This window comes from Protopterus annectens, chromosome 7.part0, assembly GCF_019279795.1.
Source record: "Protopterus annectens isolate FY-2018-M chromosome 7.part0, PAN1.0, whole genome shotgun sequence".
Lineage (NCBI taxonomy): Eukaryota > Metazoa > Chordata > Ceratodontiformes > Protopteridae > Protopterus > Protopterus annectens.
This window is the reverse complement of record NC_056739.1, coordinates 271,703,307-271,723,050: the sequence shown is the minus strand read 5'-3', so window position 1 is coordinate 271,723,050 and position 19,744 is coordinate 271,703,307. Positions and strand designations below refer to the sequence as shown.

At 37.6% G+C, this 19,744-nt stretch overlaps 1 protein-coding gene across 1 annotated transcript in view; it reads right to left on the bottom strand.

The window, feature by feature from the left end:
- Nucleotides 1–19,744, bottom strand: part of PIK3C2B (phosphatidylinositol-4-phosphate 3-kinase catalytic subunit type 2 beta) — a 1,063,900-nt gene that overhangs the window by 393,964 nt on the left and 650,192 nt on the right. The window contains exon 13 of the mRNA XM_044076750.1: nt 16,832–16,999. Within this exon, the coding sequence (XP_043932685.1) occupies nt 16,832–16,999 (168 nt within the window). The remainder of the gene's footprint in view (nt 1–16,831; nt 17,000–19,744) is intronic.

Sequence of the window (19,744 nt, the reverse complement as noted above, 5' to 3'; positions counted from 1 at the left end):
TATGGACATAGCTAAGACATAATGTGGCTAAATAAAGAACACTGGGATTACAGTGACCTTTGTACATTTGCTGTGAAATGAACATTTTTGTTTCTATTTTAGTTGACTGAATATGAATCAGATTTATTGTAGAAAGAAAAAAAAAACTTAAAAACTCTACTCTTTATGTAACTGCCAAGTAAGTTTTGAAGAGATTCTAATATTTTTGCTGTTAGAGTGCTTTTCATAAAGCAAAGTCTCTGAAAGCTGATAAACAACACATTGCAAAGATAGCTTGCCCATTAGCTGTTGGCATAGTAAAGCCATGCCCCACATTTTCCTACCAGCATGAGAACAACCTTATGTTTATTTCACAGCCTCTTGAAACATTCCACTGTTTTCACACTTGCAGTCTCCACAGGAAGGCTTTTTCATGCATCCACCCCTTCTTTTGTTGATAAAATACTTTCTCATAAAGCTCCTACAACATCCCTCCCCTCTACATGCAAAGGTATAAAATGTAAATGTACCTTATTGTTCTTTGTATCTACTTCATTTTTCTATCTTTTTGAGCTCTGTACCTACTCTTGAGGCCTGTTACTACTTTGGGTATGTCAACTCTCGTGTCCTTTCCCCTGGGCACAGCTTGTTTTGGTCCCCTGAATTCCTGTCAGATGATTTCTAGTAAAGATTTTGTACCATTCTATCAACTGTACCTCTAGCTGATACCCTTACCAGTAGGTAAATTCAGACAAACAGAGTGAATAGATTATCCAGATATAATACTAACATATTTAAATATCAACATACAGAAATAAAGATGTATAAAAGAGGCATTTAATGTTGCTAAGAATGCAAATTTAATAAGTAAATAGTACTGAACAAGGCAAGCGTGTGCTGCAGCTGTGTTAACAGTGCTCCTGTACAAATGATTCAATCCAACAGCAAGCCTGAGCTCTTAAATGATGGATCTGGTATAAGAAGGTATTTTACATCAGTATTATGTCATAGAGGCTGCTACACATTTATTTCCTTGTAGGGAATAAGAGGAAGGAACTACAGTATATTATACATCATGGCAGAAGAGATGGACAATGTTTTAGAAGGAGAAGGACACATCCAGCACAGGTAAAGACTTCAGTAAGATAGGCTATAAGGGAAAGAGTCAAACACATCCTGCTCTATGCAGCAGAGGGCAAAGAGGAAAATAAAAGTATATGAAGTAGCGATAAAATGGGTGCAAAAGGCCATCTATCATGCTAGGTTAGCCATTCACAGAAAACTGACTTAAAAGGTAAATGAATGGTTGTATGAAACATTTCAGAATGAGGTTACAGGAAAACTGATATAAGATTTGGTTAACCAAAAAACACACACCAAAACTGTAGAAAACAGTAAAAGGTCCAAATATACCGAAAACCACAACAACGGAAATAACAGCATAGACTGAAGAATAAAATATTTTATTTCTGATTCTGGTACCTCGGCCTTCGCCTTCAATGGAATAATTAACATGTTCAGAAGCAAGTCTATAAGAACCACCTTCTAATTACATTAATTGATTAATTAAATGCAATTAGCAATATTTCAAAATTTTAAAATTTTAAAGCCACAAATACTAAACTTCAAATCTACCAATATAAAGCTATAAATTACTTATACAAAACTTCTTTTTACCAATTCATTCTTTAAGCATACTTAAACATTTTTTAACATATTAATACTATGAATTCAAATGTTACATATAATATCATTCATATTTCTAAATTCATCCCATTGGGAAAGAGAGTGTTGAAATTAATAATATACCTAGATTCCATGTTTAATAACCTCTGTTGAAAACTATGGTTACCTCCCCCCCCATCCCATATGGTCTGGCAACAACACTAAAAATTAAATCTCTCACCGAACTCCCATGCTCTGCACTAAAGTGACTAGTCACAGGACTATCCAGCCTAGAATTTCTAATGTCTCCTAGATGTTCTAATATTCTTAGTTTTACCTTACGTTTAGTTTGCCCAATATACCATTTTTTAACAGGACAGTTACATCCTATAACATAAATAACCCCAAATGAGTTACAATCAAAATGGTCAATGGCATTGTATAAAATGCCATTGATCCTGGTCCCATCCAAATTCCTGATCTTATCACAAACCTTACATCTACCACAAGCATAAGCTCCTGCATTGGCCAGTTTTTCCCTTCTGCTTTTGCTCCTTACTAACTCCTTTAAATTTTGAAATCTACCATAGGAAAAAATCACATCCCTAGGCATAATATTTCTAAGGCTATCATCATTTCCAATGATAGGCCACAATTCCATTACCAGTCTTTTTAAAATGGGAGAAAAAGCTGTAAATTTATTCACAAAGAAAATCCTATTTGTCTCATCATTTTCTTCCTTAAATTTATTCTCCTCTTCCCCATTTTTTTCACTGTAGTGAATTCTACCACTACCTACAGACCTCTGAAAAATCATGTACTAACCCTAGTGCTTTTTCAACTTTAACTCTAGCTCTACTTATCACATCATGTGAATATCCTCTCTCAAACAATTTTTCCTGTACTCTATCAAATTCCATTATATAATTATCCTTCTCTGAAATATTTCCTGCAATACGTTTGAATTCTCCAAAAGGCAATGAATTAACAAGATGAAAGCTGTGCATACTAGAAGCATGTAAAAAATTGTTAACTGCTGTGGTTTTGTGGAAAGGTTTATGTTGTATTCTACCATCCACACCCACATAAAATTCCACATCTAAGTATTGTATTTTATCTCCACCTATAATAAAAGTAAAATCCAATCCACACAGATTTTCTTTTAGGCTAGAGATAAATACTTCAAATTCTTTGGGGTTCCCCTTGCATAGAAATAATAAGTCATCAATAAATCTCTTATACTTGATCACCCTATTTTGGAAAAAATTCTTAGAATACAGAAATAAATTTTCAAAAAATCCCATAAAAATAACAGCATATGACGGAGCAAAGCAGGCACCCATTGCAGTACCAACTTTCTGCAAATAAAATTTCCTTTCAAACTCAAAATAATTATGTGTAAGGCAAAATTCCAACAAACTAATAATATAGGAGGTATGTGGGCCTTCTCCCAACAATTTGCCTACTGCTTCAAGTCCCCAAAAGGTATTAATGCAGGTATATAGTGACTTTACATCCACACTGACCCAATAAAAATCATTTTCCCAAATAATACCCTTGAAAAAATCACAAACTTCCTTAGTATTTTTAACATGTGAGGATATTCTTGGTAAGTGTTCTTTCAAAACTGAGTCCAGAAACATACCAACATTTCTGACCATGCCAGATCAACAGCTTAGGCTAGTTCTTAAAGTCTGCATTTACAAGGGGCTGCCACGGTGGTGCAGTGGTTAGTATTGCCACCTCAAGCAAAAGGTTCTCTGGTTCGATTCTCAGCTGGGGTGCCTTCTGTGTGGAGTCTGCATGTCCTCCCTGTGATCGCGTAGGTTTCCTCTGGGTGCTCCAGTTTCTTCCCCACATCCCAAAGGCATGTTGTAGGTGGACTGGACACTCCAATTTGGCCCTAGGTGTGAGTGTGTGTGTGTATGTGCCTTCTGTGGAAGGTTGGGTGCCGGGCTAGCAACCTGACACTGTAAAACTCCACTGCCAATCATTCTGTGGACCGTTGTTCCACTGTGGCGACCCCTAACTGGAAAAAGCCAAAAGAAGAAGAAGAAAGTCTGCATTTACAAAAAAATTGGGAAAGAAAGATATCAGCGTGGAAGGAGAAAAGATGGAAAGACAAAGGTTACTAAGAACAACATACAAAAATATCTCAGAAGAATTGAGAGAGAGAGAGAGAGAGAGAGATAAGGAACATGGTCTAACAGCTATCCTTCACTCAAGCTTGCTAAGGAAGAACTGACTTCTGAGTAGGTTTTCCCTTGGGGCTAGGGTTACCACCTGTCCCACTTTGCGAGGGACAGTCCCTCTTTGGGCAGTTGTGTCCTGACAAAAAATTGTAAAAATGGCAAATGTCCTGAGATTTTAGGACAAAATTATTTCCTATATTTTATGTAATAGTTGCATAAAACAGTTATTCTGTATCTAAAATACCTAAATGTTATAAGTAACAGAATAAGCAACTAAAATGCTACAAGAATAAGCTTTTATTTAGGCAAAAAAGTTAAGTTCTATCCTTTGTACTGACCGTGGGTATGTGTCGGTCTGTAAAATCTGATGTTTGTACCAAAAATGTCCCACTTTGGCCATTCAAAAAGGTGGCAATCCTACTTGGGGCATTCCAGTGGTGACAGAAGACTGGCTGGGTAGTCTTGCTTTGCAGTGCAAGCAGTCTGGGCAGGAAGCTAGGAGACCTGCAGACAGTGATGCAAGAGGGTAGGGTGGGCATTACTGATGTCATTGTAATATAGGCCAATGACATGAGGGGTGGGAAACAGATGTGCCTGGCTATAGGCTGTTCAGGAATAAGAGAAGTGAGGAAATGGGTGTGGACTGTGGAGGAGCAATCTGTATATAGGAAGTTGCCAGGTGTGAGGTCAGAGAGGAGGAAGAAGAAGAAGAACACCAAGCCAGGAAGAGGGCAAGGGTATGGTCAGGGTTAAACTTTAGGTTAAAGCTCTAGCAGATAAGTTTGAGGAAGAGATAGGTGATAGACTGACACAGTAGGCTGTTCACCAGGAAACAACAAAAGCAAATGTTAAACAGAATAAGTTAACCAGGTAAGAAAAAGAGGGCAGTATTCTAGAGGGTGGTGTGTCTCTGGATCTTCCAGGACAAAACTAGGAGTTTCCAAACTACAGAGTAGAAAAGGAGTGTGAGTTGATTTAGGGCTTGGACCATGAAGGGTTCAGACTGATGCAGGACTGTGCCACAAATGACAGAATTCTGGATGTGGACATTACCAGTAAAGAGGGTGGCATGGATGTCCAGGTTAAGGTACTGCTAGCAAACAATGTTCATACCACTGCATGGTTTAGAGTAGGGAGAATGATAAAAATAAAAAAATCAAATACAGTGCTGTGGGATTTAAGAACACTGGATATACTGTCCCGGGGGAGATGGTTAAAAATGACTTAGGAGACAGGGAGCAAGTCAAAGGGGTATATAAACTATAAGAATTGTTCAGGGAAAGAGTATTCAGGCAAGTGAATAAGGATGGATTAAAGAAACAAAAATTAGGGGAGACAAAAAGGCTATTTTGCCTACAAGGGAATGTACAGCTAGCAATTAAGGCTAAAGAGAAGGCCTAAAAGTGCTGGGAAGGAGGGGGTTGGGAGGTGGAGAAGGAACAATATAAAGATGCTAGCAAAAAATCAACATAAGTGGTAAGGGTAGCAAAGGCTAAAAATGAAAAGGAATTAAACAGAATGCATGGTGAAGGAAAGCAAGAAATTTCAGCCGCATAGTAAAACGAAGGAAGGGAGGGACAGAGCTAGCCAGACAGCAAAGATGGTCTGGTGCTCACAGCAGGCAGGGAGAAAGACAGAGGTACTGAATACCTGCTGTGCTTCAATCTTCACAGAGGAAAGGAAAGGGAAGGTGCCTTGCTAGGAGGGATGGAGGGAAGCAAGGCATAATGGGAAGAACAGCATCTAGACACCAGAATAAATGGTGAGGAGGTCCTGAGGAATCCAACTGCTGTTACAGAGGATGAAGCATGGAAATAAGATCGGTTGCTCCTGCAGTTCTCCAGCCAGTGTCGGATCACTGGCCATTACTGAAGTGCCACAGAAATGGAAAAAAGCAACTGTGGTCCCTTCTGTGGGGGAGGCAGAAACAATTCCGGGTAAATATAGGACTGTTAGCTTAACAACACTGGCATGGCAAGTCATGGGGACAATCCTGCGATGAAGGTTGGTACTATGACTACAGAACAAAATTCACCATGACAACCACAACCATAGGCTCATGGTCAAATGAAGCTGCCCATCAAACCTGATGCATTTCTATTAATGGGTTATAGTTGAACCTTAACAGGGAAGTACCGATAGACACAGTCATACTTAGGCTTCATTAAGGTCATTATCTCTATCCTACACAGAGGGCGGATAGGAAAACCACAAGGCCCATAGGTAGGGCCCACACTGAGGAACTGAAGAGCTGCACAGGTGAATGGCAGAATACACAGGATTGTGATGATAGAGACAATGTAATGGAATAGGTAAGTGACTAGTGTAGTACTACAGAGATCTGTCTTTGGTCCAGTACACTTCAGTGTGTTTGTCTCAGATATATCTGAAGGAAAAGAGAACAGGATCAGGCCTTAAACTGATGATATAAAGACTGATGCAGAAATGAAAGATGAGGTAAGAGTCTAACAAAGGACCTGAAAATTCTCAGCAAGTCAGCAAAAAGGTGGCTGCTAAGGTTTAATGCAAATAAATACAAATTACTAAACATAGGCTGCAACAACTGTGTTGTGATGTTTAGCTGCAAAATGAAGTGATGGACAGAAAAAAAGATCTGGAGGTGTTGACCACACCTGAATTTGCTTAGTGGGAGTACAGGAAGAGAATAATGACAAAGGCATACTGAATGCTAGTGAGATATGAGTCCATAAGGAAGGATGTAATGTTTCCACTCTATAAGGCCATTAATAGACCACACCTTGACTACTGCATGCAGTTATGGATGCCATACAAGGAAAAGAACTCACCCCAACTCACAAGCAAAGGTATGGCATCCAGGTTCAATAAAACTATAGTACCACTCTACTCAGCCCTTATCTGACCCATCATTGAATGCAATATTCCCTTTGGCATGTACTTAATCAGGTAACCGCAACAGCTGGAATGCCCTGAAATGTTTCTCACCAGTAGAATTCACAGATGGCCTTAAGGCCCAATCTCTTTACTCAGTCTCCTACAGGTTACTGAGAGGTGATCTTTGTCTGGCATATAAAGCATCCTCAGACCCAGCACTGATTGGACTCTTGCACATCTGCAAAACAAACAGCAACAGGAACACCAGATCCAAGGACCTGAACTTTGTGACATAATTACAACATGGAGAGACCAATCTGTGTCTAAAAATATTCCCGCTTTATGGAACAGGCTCACAACCCACATGAAGCAGAGTTCATCAGTGACTCTTTTCAAACAAAACAAACAAATAAAAATAGAATGTTATCTGTAGTGGAAACAGCTATGTAGGGCCCCACAAAATAAATCTACAAAATGGCTGCACTGACAGACAGAGCATCTGTTGGAAACAGGAGCAGTAAAGTGTGTTTGTTATTTTCCAAAATCTTTTTAACATTAAATTCATTTTATCACCTAAAACCCTGTGAATATCAAAATTACCGTGGATAACTTTCCAATTGTTTTCCAAATGGACCTAAGGGTGAAAGCTATCACTACTCATCTCAAAAAACAAATTTAAATGGAGCCAACCAAAAATTGCAGGAAAATCAGAAAAATGCCTGTCAAACACTTCTTTAGCAATATTCTCTAACATGATAGCATCATACCCTCTCTGAGAGAACAATTCAATGATGAACTGAAATTCAGCAATTAAATCGCAAATCTAGTAGTCATCCTCTGGGAATATTTTTGATCATGTGCTAGGGGTGCCCACTGGAATAATGTAAATAACCATTGGTAAAGGTTTCGAATCTTGCTGTGAAACATACAATTGATTGAATAAAGTTGACAGCTAAACCAACATCACCTTTAGTAAATCTCAAAAAGCCATTATCATTGAAGGGGGACCTGATACTGTTGATAGTTTTGTCTCTGAAGTGAATTCATTTCCGAGTGTTTCAGTTCATCATTGAATTGTTCTCTCAGAGAGGGTATGATGTTATCATGTTAGAGAATATTGCTAAAGAAGTGTTTGATTGAGATGAGTAGTGATAGCTTTCACCTTAGGTCCATTTTGGAAAACAATTGGAAAGTTATGAAAATAACAAACACACAGTTACTGCTCCTGTTTCCAACAGAAGAAAGCATGCTGCTGTTAAATCTAAAGATTGTACTAATGCATTGTACAAGCATTCTATTTTAGTTCTTCTTCAAAAAGTTTTTATTTTCAGTGTTAGAAGTTTGTTCATTTAAATGTCATCTTGAACAGAGGGAAGCATCTGGCAGATTAAATTGCAAGTTATATATTAATGATAAACAGAAGTTAGTGGCTTCCTTTTAATTGATTTATATTTTGTTATTATTTTTTAGTTCTTTTCAAACAAAACCTTGATCACTGGATGGGAAATCATAAATTCATCCCTGGTCTGAACCCAGTGACTCTGACTGACAGAGTCCAACACTAAGTTAACTAATCCCAAACTAACATGCTCCCCCATCCCATAAAACCCCTAGCTACCTTCTTACTAACATATCCCCAGCATATAAGCATCACAGGTTGGGTTGCACATCTAGACTTCTAATGATCCTGGTTGTTGATAGCCTAGTACAACCTTATGAACCTATGAAAAAATACAGCAGAACAATATCATACAATACATGGGATTCAGAAGGAAGGACTATGACCAGTTGCCAGAGAAGTTTGAAATTTTTCATTTAAGATCAAAGTAATGAGGGGGAGATGACATCAGTGTACAAGATCATGTCAAGAAAATGTGATGGGATTATTCTAAAAAGGAAGGACAGAAGGGGAAGGAAGGGATATAGGCAGCAAATTGTAGGGACTGACTACTCCCTGGATCCCTGAAAGCACTTTTCACTGACAGGGTTGTGGGCCCTGGGGAATGGACTACAGAGTGGGTGACAGAGTGGAAATCCACCAAGAAATTAAATAATGGACAGCTTAAAAATTAGTAAGGGGAAATATAGTGATAAAAGGGAGGTACAATGTTTAAGGCATATTTAAAGGACAGACTGGATGGGCTTATTGTATCTCTCTGCCATTAATCAAATGTTGGACTTGCCTGTAGTCATTCTAGCAAATATTATGGAGAAAGTCCCTTACTGAAGGCTGATGGGATTTCTGAATGTGCACTGCCAAGCAGATAACTGCATAGATTTACACAACAAGGTTCTTGCCATCTAATATAGCAGACTCTGTGTGATTGGGGCAGCACCAAGACTGACAAGAGGGATCAGTGTTTGCACCAGTGTATGCATTGTTTTGAAGTTCAGTATGGACAATGACACAGAGAAAGATAAATATTTTGACGATCGTTACCTCAAGGATGAATTACAATGTGAAGCACAAGGGCAGCAGAATGCTTAAATGTTTTGCAATGACCATGTATCCTGAGTCACTCTTCCCCCACAGTATGTTACTGAGGTGTGACCCACAATATTGTTTACAGTTCTGGAGGCCATCTCGTTAGACAACAAGCCAGTTAAAAGTTTGCGAAGGGGAGGTTACCAAAATGTTATGGGGAAAGGGGACATGTAGTAAAGAGAAAGACCTTAAGCACTAGCAGGTATACAAACGGTATGCTACTGCAAGAATCACAAGATCAAGGAGCAGGGGGTGGCAAAGGAAAATGGAACGTGAGGAGGCATGGAATGCAGCTTGAGTGGAAATTTAAGGAAAACATCAAGACATGGTATTTCACGCATAGAGTTGTAGGACCCTAGACTGCATTACAGAGAGATTGGAGGAGTAGGGTGGAGATCCATAGTGGGATTTAAAAGTGATTAGATCAAATGAGGAGAAATGAGTACAGAAGGTGACAGGAAGGTGCAGAGGTTGCCTGCAGCACTCAAATGGACATGACAGGTCACATATCTCCCTCTAGTAACATATGCTTATGTCTGTATGCCCTGGGGAAGATAAGTGTAAAAAACATTCTGCATTTCTATGGCATATGGATCTTGAGCCAGAATTAGGCCTGACATAGTCATTGTTTTTGTATTACATTAAACCAGGGGAGATTTGGCTTCCTGTTAGGTTTACTTTTTAATAAGTAGCTAGCTATGGAGAGTCAAATGGTTTCTTGCAGTTTTGACTGTCCTGTCTTCATGAAAGAAATTTGTCTGATGATTACTAAAGGAACATTGCTGAATGCTACTTTATTCATTTACTGAAAAGTTAATTATTTAGTTTTACAAACAGTACATTACTTTATATTAATATGTCCCAGTCACATTACGTAACCCCCCGCACACACACACAATAAAAAGGAATTCATTAGTGAGCCCAGACTTCTCCCTGATGATGTGTAAACAAATTTGGTAATAAAACAGGTACAGTTATTGAAGCATTATAGGAAACTGATTCTACCCTAGGTGTAAGAAGGCAGAGCAGAACAACATACTATAGAAGAGATGCTGTTAAATATTAGGGTGTTAAACACAGGTCATAAATCTCAGTGTCACTTAAAGCTATACAACAACAGTAAGCAAAATAAAAGCATTCCTGGCAGGGGTGTATATAATACTTTTTTAATCATCTATTTTACAAAAGCATGATTTTGTATTTCCTATTAAAGTTTATTGCCCATCTTATTTTATCAACTTAAATGAGCTAGGCACTATTGGTTGTATATTAACAGCATAGTTTCCATGAGCAGATCTCTCTGGCTGGCTGTATTTGACAACGTGGCTAGGCTAGAATTTTTGGACAATGCAGAGTCCATTTCTGCCAAATAAATAAAGGCGTTTCTGACAGATCCAAGAGCTTTATCTTTCACATACTGACTTAGGGCTGTTATTTATAAATACAGTTTTGAAAACTACTGCAAGCTTGCTCAGTCTGACACTACTCTCAAAATGATATTTGATAATGTCTTGCCTATCAAGTTACAAAACTGTTGCAAATAGCTTAAGAAACTCTCTCAGCATTACTTCTTGCTAACAGATACAAAATAAATTGATTCCATAGCAACACATTATATTCCTTACCAACATATTTTCTTCAAAATCAAGAACTGCCCACATTTTAATATGTATGGTTTACCTGCAGTTATAAAATGAAACCACCGCCTTGGAAATTTTTTTGTTTGGATTATGAAAAAGGCATAGCCCTTACAGTTATGTGTTGCAAATACTTACACCATTAGATAACTTAAAGCTGCTTCTCTTTTAACAAGAAATGCCTGATAACAGTCTGTTATATTAGCCCTTCCAAGAGAGCTACCTGCCCACACTGAAGTTTCAATGCTTCCAGGCATTACTGTGAACTTCCCACGTGGAAATTTCTAATCTCTATTGCCATCACCATCAAGTGTGGCATCATCCCACAAACTGCCGACAAGAATAGCAAGGGAATAACTAAAAAGTTAATTCCACAGCTTAAGCCAATGTCTCCATCTTACATTAATTCTGGTGAAAGAAGAGTTTAGGGGCAAATGCAGAGAACACAATGAGCAACATCAAAGAGATGTGATAAGTAAAACTGGACATGGCAATACAAGAAACAAGGCCAAAGATCAAGGTACAACTGCAGACTGGATGCAGCAGCCAAATGTAGGTCAACAGAAGCCATTCTGCACCACAATGACCTGGTCAACAGAGTGGTGGAGGTTCAGATGCACACAATTTACCTGCTGCATAAAAATATTGCATTTGGTACGTATGAACAAGGCATCAATGTAAAGAGTTAAATGATCTGCAGAAAGAATGGAAAACTTGTTAAGTGGGAGTTGCTCCTTATAGAAGACGTAGTATTTCATCTGTGAAAGACAAATCTATTTTCCAAGCAAGTGATAAACACAGAGCCTGGCTAGTAATGAAAGCTTTGGAAATAGCTCAGATGATGTGAGGGCGGATGTGGTTATTCTGACACAGAAGAAAAAACAGAAATTACAAGCAGTTGGAAGAGGGTGACCTAATTTTAATTACATGAAGTGGACTAACAAGATTAGAGTACAGAACCCCTTATCATATTAGGAACTGTTGTAAGGCAGTCAGCTCAAGTCATCAGCAGGGTCCTCTTCATGAGGTAGCACATAAAAAAGGGTATACACAATGCCATGAGAAAAAGATCTGAAATGTATGAAAACAAGGAGGGCAGCAGGAATCAAATGGTCCCCCACAGCTAATGCATTTCTGTATCTAGTACTAAGCTTAAGTCACTTGCTTTTGTTGTAACTGCTCATAACACATGTTCAAGCATGACTCCTCATGACAGCAACTGTTCATGTGCCTTTTTTTTTTATCCCCAAGCTGACCATCAGAATGCCCCCATAGCCTCTCCTTGTTCACCAGGTCTACTGGACCTGCCTTGGCCTCCTTCGGGTAAGCAGTTGGAGAGAATATGACAGCTGTTAAAACAGAGATAATATTGCTATGTTAAAGCAGAGCCGACTTTTTAAACAGTGTAGAGGGCTAGACAGCAGGAATTCAGTAAGGAAGGATTAACAGTAAACCTTAATAACATGTCAGACACCATTTCTGTGGTTGACAAAAGCAGAAATACTAATTTAAAAGTAAGACATTAAATGAAGTCCACTGCTTACTTTAAAATGGTTATTTTTATATATTTTTATATACATCTCAAATATATTCACAGGCAATATTACTCAAGCAAACACACTAACCCCTCCTAGCCAAATCAGTGGATGTTTAAATGGAATCAAATGATAGCAGAAGACTGTCAGTTTCATGGAAAAGACTGCCTCTGTACCTCCCCTCCAGTTATAGCTTCTTTACTGGCTGTGTACACCTCAGATGTACAAATTCGATCAAATAAACTAATAACTATTGGCAACAGTAATGCATTTTAGTTCATTGCTGTCAGACACCAAGTGCAACCTATTGCACCCCCCCCCACACACACACACACACACAATTACAACCACTTTATTAATTGCATTCATCTCAGACATCTGATTTGTGATCAAAACCTGGATGAATTACTATGCAAATAATGGCCACAGTAATACAGTTTGGCTCACTGCTGTCATACATATGTAGTGCAACTCTTCCTCCCCAAACACATGCAAACACAAACACACACACAATATTAACTCTACAATAAAAATGCAAACTGTTCTGCAGGTGGCTGGCAGTGACACTGGCATTGATGAGCAGAAAAGCATATATCACACATCACATTAAAGTATTATTTAATAAAAATATCCCCATACATGCACTGTCGTAGCCCATTTTTAAGCCAGGTATGTTCTTTCAGTTTTGATTCAGGATGCCACTGGCACTAGCAACCTGGTGCAGTCTACGCCAGTGGGAAAGACCGCGTAATATCTCATACAGCAGCTCAAACAGAACCCCCACCCCCAAAAAAAAAAATTGAAATAGCATTATTTCTACTCCCACCAAAACAGCAGGAGGATCCATAATCAGTTATGATCACCTTATTTTCTATGGAAACATAAGCTAAGCTCTGGGCTGTTCTAAACATAGCCTGAATGAATAAAGAAAACTGCAAGTCTTTAAATGGGAAAGATGAACATTTTTGAGGGAAAAAATAAAAATAAATATTGTGAAAAATCAATTTTTCTACTTCTTATTTGCAAGGGTTACAGCCCATTATATTGTATAGTTTAGCCAAGGATGACATCACAAAGAAACTAGAGCTATAGCACAGTGAGTAGCTGAACACAGTCAGAAGCACATCACAACCAGAGTAAATATGTGACTATATAATACAAAACATATCTGTTCCATGCTCCAGTAAATAAGTGACTATATAATACAAAGCATATCTGTTCCAGTAAATATGGGACTGTATAATACAAGGCATATCTGTTCCATGTTCTAGTAAATATATGACTATGTAATACAAGGCATATCTGTTCCATGTTCCAGTAAATATGTGACTATATAATACAAGGCATATCTGTTCCATGTTCCAGTAAATATGTGACTATATAACACAAACCATATATGTTCCGTGTTCCAGTAAATATATGACTATATAATACAATGCATATCTGTTCCATGTTCCAGTAAATATGGGACTATATAAAACAAGGCATATCTGTTCCAGTAAATATGGGACTATATAATACAAGGCATATCTGTTCCATGTTCTAGTAAATATATGACTATGTAATACAAGGCATATCTGTTCCATATTCCAGTAATATGTGACTATATAACACAAGCCGTATCTGTTCCATGTTCCAGTAAATATGTGACTATATAACACAAACCATATATGTTCCATGTTCCAGTAAATATATGACTATATAATACAAGGCATATCTGTTCCATGTTCCATTAAATATGGGACTACATAACACAAACCATATATGTTCCATATTCCAGTAAATATATAACTATATAATACAAGACATATCTGTTCCATGTTCCAGCTAAACAATGAACTGAATGTCTTACTCCAAAAAAAATCAGTAAAGCCACCTCCGCAAGCAGCATCAGATATGAATAACAGAAGAATAATGCTTTTTATGGTACTATCTTTAGCAATGGAAGAGCTAACATTAAAATGATATTGTAAACAGAGTCTAAAGGTAATGGATTCATTAAGTCTTTTCTGCTATTCAGCCTGATATGGATTAAGGTACAGACATTATAAAGCCATGTCACACATATATGAAGAAAGGGAAATTATTCAGTGCTATGTTACATTTACCTGCCTGCTTTGTCTTCAGTAAACTGATGCATTCACCTAGTAAGCACACAGAAATGTTGTTTGGTGGTCATGACATTCGATCACCAGTGGTACACAAAAAAAGCCACCTATGACCAGTGAGTCTTCATCGGTGATGGTTTACTGACCAGTTGTACTCCTGACAAAATATTTTGTCATTGAGTTTCACAAGTCTAAATGATTTTTTTTCTGATCAGAAGGTAAAAGTAGACCACAGAATGCAAATCATAATGACAACATTATAATGATATAAATTTTGTGAAAAAAAATTCTGTATCAGTCTATATCTATTATTCATAAAATGTCCTGAGGGTTCAGTAAACTCTGCAACAGGCCTAGAAATGTGGAAAATCTATTTATAACTATGAAGCAAGAGTTGTATACAAGTTCCTTGTATAACTACAAGGTAGGAATCCAAGAATTAGACAAATTTACATACACCTTACATGTTTTAAACACACACAAAATACACTTCATGTCAGGATACCATATCACCAGTGCCCCAGACTATATTGTGCTCTATTCGGTAATAAGAATAATAACTATAATAATAACCCTTTAAAGATAGACATTTTGCAGCTGTCTTCCACCTCCATTGCAGCTGTCTTCCACCTCCAAACAAATTCAAACCACAGCAGAACATTAACATTATGAAACATCCATGAAGTTAAGAAACATCAAGATTTATAATATGGGAATTGTAAAACAGAAGTGAGAAGTTCTAAGCTCTGATTGGTCAATGTATGTAATCTTCAGAAACACCACTACAACATCTTTATGCACAATTTAAATATAAATTACAAATAGATCAACTGTACAATCACAGCAAAGGAATGCAGAGTGTGGATTACAAGGTGTTTAACTACTTATGACTCAGCTACACCCTACAGGAACACCACATTTTATGTGGGTAACTCTATGCTGACTTGTACCCTATTGTACCTTCTCATTTAGCATGGCCACTATTTGTATCAGCTGGCATGAGACATTTGTTTAGAGTGCTTTTATGCAGACTGCATGATAATCACAATTGCTTACATCATAGATGTTGCTTACTTCTTCAGTAAAATGGATGTATCTTGGTCATTTTATTAGTATAGAGGTGGAAAACCCCTGTTTGTTATCAACAGTTGTCGAATGGAAGTAAATTCTGGTCATTCCTTCCCATGATATACATAAAGAGAGTGTGGCAGTAGCAAATATATGGGGCAGTAGGTGTCTGACATCATGGGCATGCACATACTTCAAGTCTATGACATCAATGCAGGCTCATGTCTGCTAGTATGGAAAATGGTTGGGAAAAATAGCAGCTACCTGGGCACCATAATCTTCTATCTCAGATGTAGAACACCCCCAAAGACAGCCTCAAAAAATAGGCCTGACAAAAATAAAGGAATTGAGTTTATGATACCTAACACTCATTTCCACCCTGAGTATAAGTCAATAGTGAGACAGAGCAAGTTCTGCAGACTTAAGTTTAAAGATCACTGTGGTCAGGACATTCACAGGTATGAGCAGCATGCAGTTCAAAGTAAACAACAATAACTGTCTGCTAAACATGAAACTGCAGATGTTTCAGTACAAAAGATGTGTATTACTTGCCTGCTAGTTTAGGGGTGGGGCATCTGCCAGCAGTTCTAGTGGTATGGTTTCTACTATCTCAACTAGTACCAAAGGGTTAGGAGGGGTTGAGACAAGGCTGAATAGCTGATGCCAGCACTTTCTTTTCTGTCTGAGTGAAAGTGTGAAGTTGTATGCACGGTTTACCTATTCCCTAATATATATATATATATATATATATATATATATATATATATATATATATATATATATACACACATTTTTTTTTTTTTATCTCTGTGATCTTTAAGTCCTCTCCAGCATTACAATACATAGGGTCCCACAGTGGGTGAGTGCAAATAAAGGCATGTATGATTATTCCCAAATTGTCTTTAATACGTGCTTACACTCCCTGGACCCCTCATACTTTTCCCATGACAGGCACTTAAAAATACTGTAACAGCAATTGCAGTTGTTATTACTGGCCCTAAAAGCCATGACCTGTGTAGACAGGGAATAATTGGTTCAATATGACGGCAGTAGATAGTGATAGGAGTGCTAAATTTCTGCAATCTGAGTATGATAAGAAAACACCAAATAAATAGAAATGACACACAATACATGTAATGGTGTACTTATAATGTAACTGGACCACATGCTCAGAAGGCACAAAAAGAAGAATGTAATTATGGGTAGACAGCCATTACTGTACAGAAACAGAAAGGAACTGCAAAACAAGGAAAAAAATGTGATGGCAAAATCGAAGTGTGAGCAGGTAGGAAATTTCCTCAGAACTTACTGTCTGAAGTTGAACAAAGGTGTTGTGACCCATCCTAGTGCTTCAGGGTTACGTCGCTGCTTGTTACCATCAGATGAGTTTCCAGGTGGTGGAAGAGGCACAGCAAATAGTGTCACTGTTAGCAAACTCTCTCGTGCCAACTGGTTAATTTGAATTGGAAAACAAATCCTGAGAAACAAAAAATACATTAATGTGTTAAAAATATGAAATATGTTGTAATCTAAAGACAATTCATGCCTAATCACCTCCCCTTGTTTAAAGCATTATGTACTTCCCTCTCCGTAACAAAAGACTTTGTCTTCCAAGACGTACCTCTGTTTCTTTCTCTATACCTTACCAATCAATGCAAGTAAATGGCATCAAATTAAGGCCAAAAGGGTAGCAGATGGGGACACTTGGCACAGTAGTTAGGTCAAAAGGGCTCATCCCAAAGAAAGCTGGATAACAGGAAACTTAGTGGTCTACATTCTTCTTTTCTCCAAGGGGGAACAACCTTGGAATTGGTTATGATACTTATGAAGGTGCCTCAGTGGTGTACTTTTACTCTCAACAGAAAAGCACATTTAAACATTTCTTGTAATCCTTATTGGTTCAGGTTGTGTGTCATTCATATCCATTTGATTGGAAAGCCATCTTATTGAAAAAATTCTAAACAACATATATACATGTGACAAAAAGCTTCTTTTTTGCAGGGGGGGAGGGGGGACCCCTGAATTATATATTCTAACTCCAAGGTCGCATATCCATGGAGGAAAGAGAAAACACCATATATCGTGAACCAGTGCTGGTGCAGAAACACAGACATCAAAAATCTGGGAGTACAGCCTGACAGTGGGCACTACCAGTCCTCACACAATCTTCAAAATTATTACCCTAACATCTCTCATGCTCATAAATGACACCATAAATACTATTTATAGACTTTCATAGTTTTCAACTCGACATAATACAACCACATGTATTATAGATACATATGGTAGTTACAGAATTTGTTGACTGGCAAAGATGTGATGGCTTAGGAAGAAAATTTCTAACAGTGGTAATATAACATTTATACATTTGTTGAACATTAAACAGATATTACTACATTACTACATGAAGTGTGACTGTGCTGTCAGTACAATATCTATATGCAGTTACAAAAAAGGTCCAATAGTAATGAAAACAATCTAAATCTACAGAATTCTAGTAAGAACATCACCTGTAACATTAAATACTATTACATCATGTTTAGAATTGTATTACTATTTATTACATGTTGTTTGTCTTTTTGGCTTTTCCAGGTTAGGGGTCGCCACAGCGGAACTCCGGTCTGCTATTTATTGGCAGTAGATTTTTATGGTGCCAAGTTGCCAGCCCGACGCCTAACCTTCAGCGAAGGCACGCCCATTCACAATTACTATTTATTACATCATGTTTAGAATTGTATTACTATTTCTTTAACGGGAGTATTTTGCTAAAGAAGATAAGGTGTTCTTGCATTCTCAATGTGATTTAATATAATTCTTTCAGGAGATCTTAATGGAGATCAAGTTAGGAATGGTTCTTAAAATGAGAAGTGAATGTTATACGAGGTTAAAACATTGAGATGAAGTGTGACTCAGCACAGAGGTTTTTAGAATAGACGTACTGCTGGATATTTAGTAAGGGATCTGAGGCTACAAGTGGAATTGTGATGTGGTATAAAAGAGAGAAAAGATGGCCTTTTTTCAGAGTAGTAAAGGATGGAGTGGGTAGCAGCAAGGCTACAGGAACAGAATGTATTTTGGAGTTCAAGCCATATATTTGCTTTTAAAGACATGCAGTGGTGTTTGGTGAGGGAGTGAACATAAGCAAAGCAAGAGATAATATGTAAGCTTAAATATATCTATCACTTAGGAATCTATTAGTGACTGGATGAACATTACAACAAAGTTGGGAGGAGAAAGGAGGTATTGATGATAAGTCTGCCTCTAGGTGTTGAAACATTTATAATTCAATAAAAAAAGCTTTGTTACAGCTGAATTTGTGAACTGCTTTGTAAATGTGATAGTTATAGTACAGAGTCAATTATCCAAGCTAATTGGGACCTACGGCAGTTCGGATAATAAAACTGTTCGAATAATCAAACATATATTGAACCAGATAAACTTCTAAAATCTTGTTTTTTCTGCATGCAGGGAATACACTTTTCAACCATTCAGTGATTCCACTGGACAATAAAGAATATTTTTCACACACAAGCAGGCTACAATCTCAAAAAATATGCACAAGTGAATATGTATAACATTTACATTTTCAGAGTGTATGATTTTTCCTACCCAAAAACTTTGAAAGGCTGCGTTCGTATAATTGACGTTTCGGATAATCAGCTCTATACTGTATGTTTTTGCTGGAGATCAAACTGAATAGCTAGGACTTGGAACTAGATTCAAGAAGTGAAGAAGAAGTTGGAAAGATTAGATGCGAGGAGTTTATGAAATTTATGACTGACCATATCAAAGCTTTTCAAAAGGTATAGAAATATAGACACTGACTGGACAGTTGTCTTTAAAAAGTAGCCTAATTTAAAAGGATAAAGTACAGTTGTGTACACTTGCCATAAATGTAGATGTTTGAGCGTATTCACTATTCCTGGCAGGGATAACCCAAATGTGATGACCGCAACAGTGAAACACAAAGAACATCCTAAATTCAATTCCACATCCTGCTGAAAATCATGCTGACAGTAGGACAGCAAATTATTTTTTTGGGAGACGATGTAGCAATTGGAGATGTTAACAATTTTCAAGGATTTTTGATAGAGGGACGTGCAAGTTCGGGTTTGTACTGTCCTAGGTCTGTCAAGGGAGCACTTTGGTGAAGAGTTATTATGGTGCAGGATTTAGGCTTTATAATTTTGTTTGCTAGATCTGTGAAAAAATAGTTAAGACT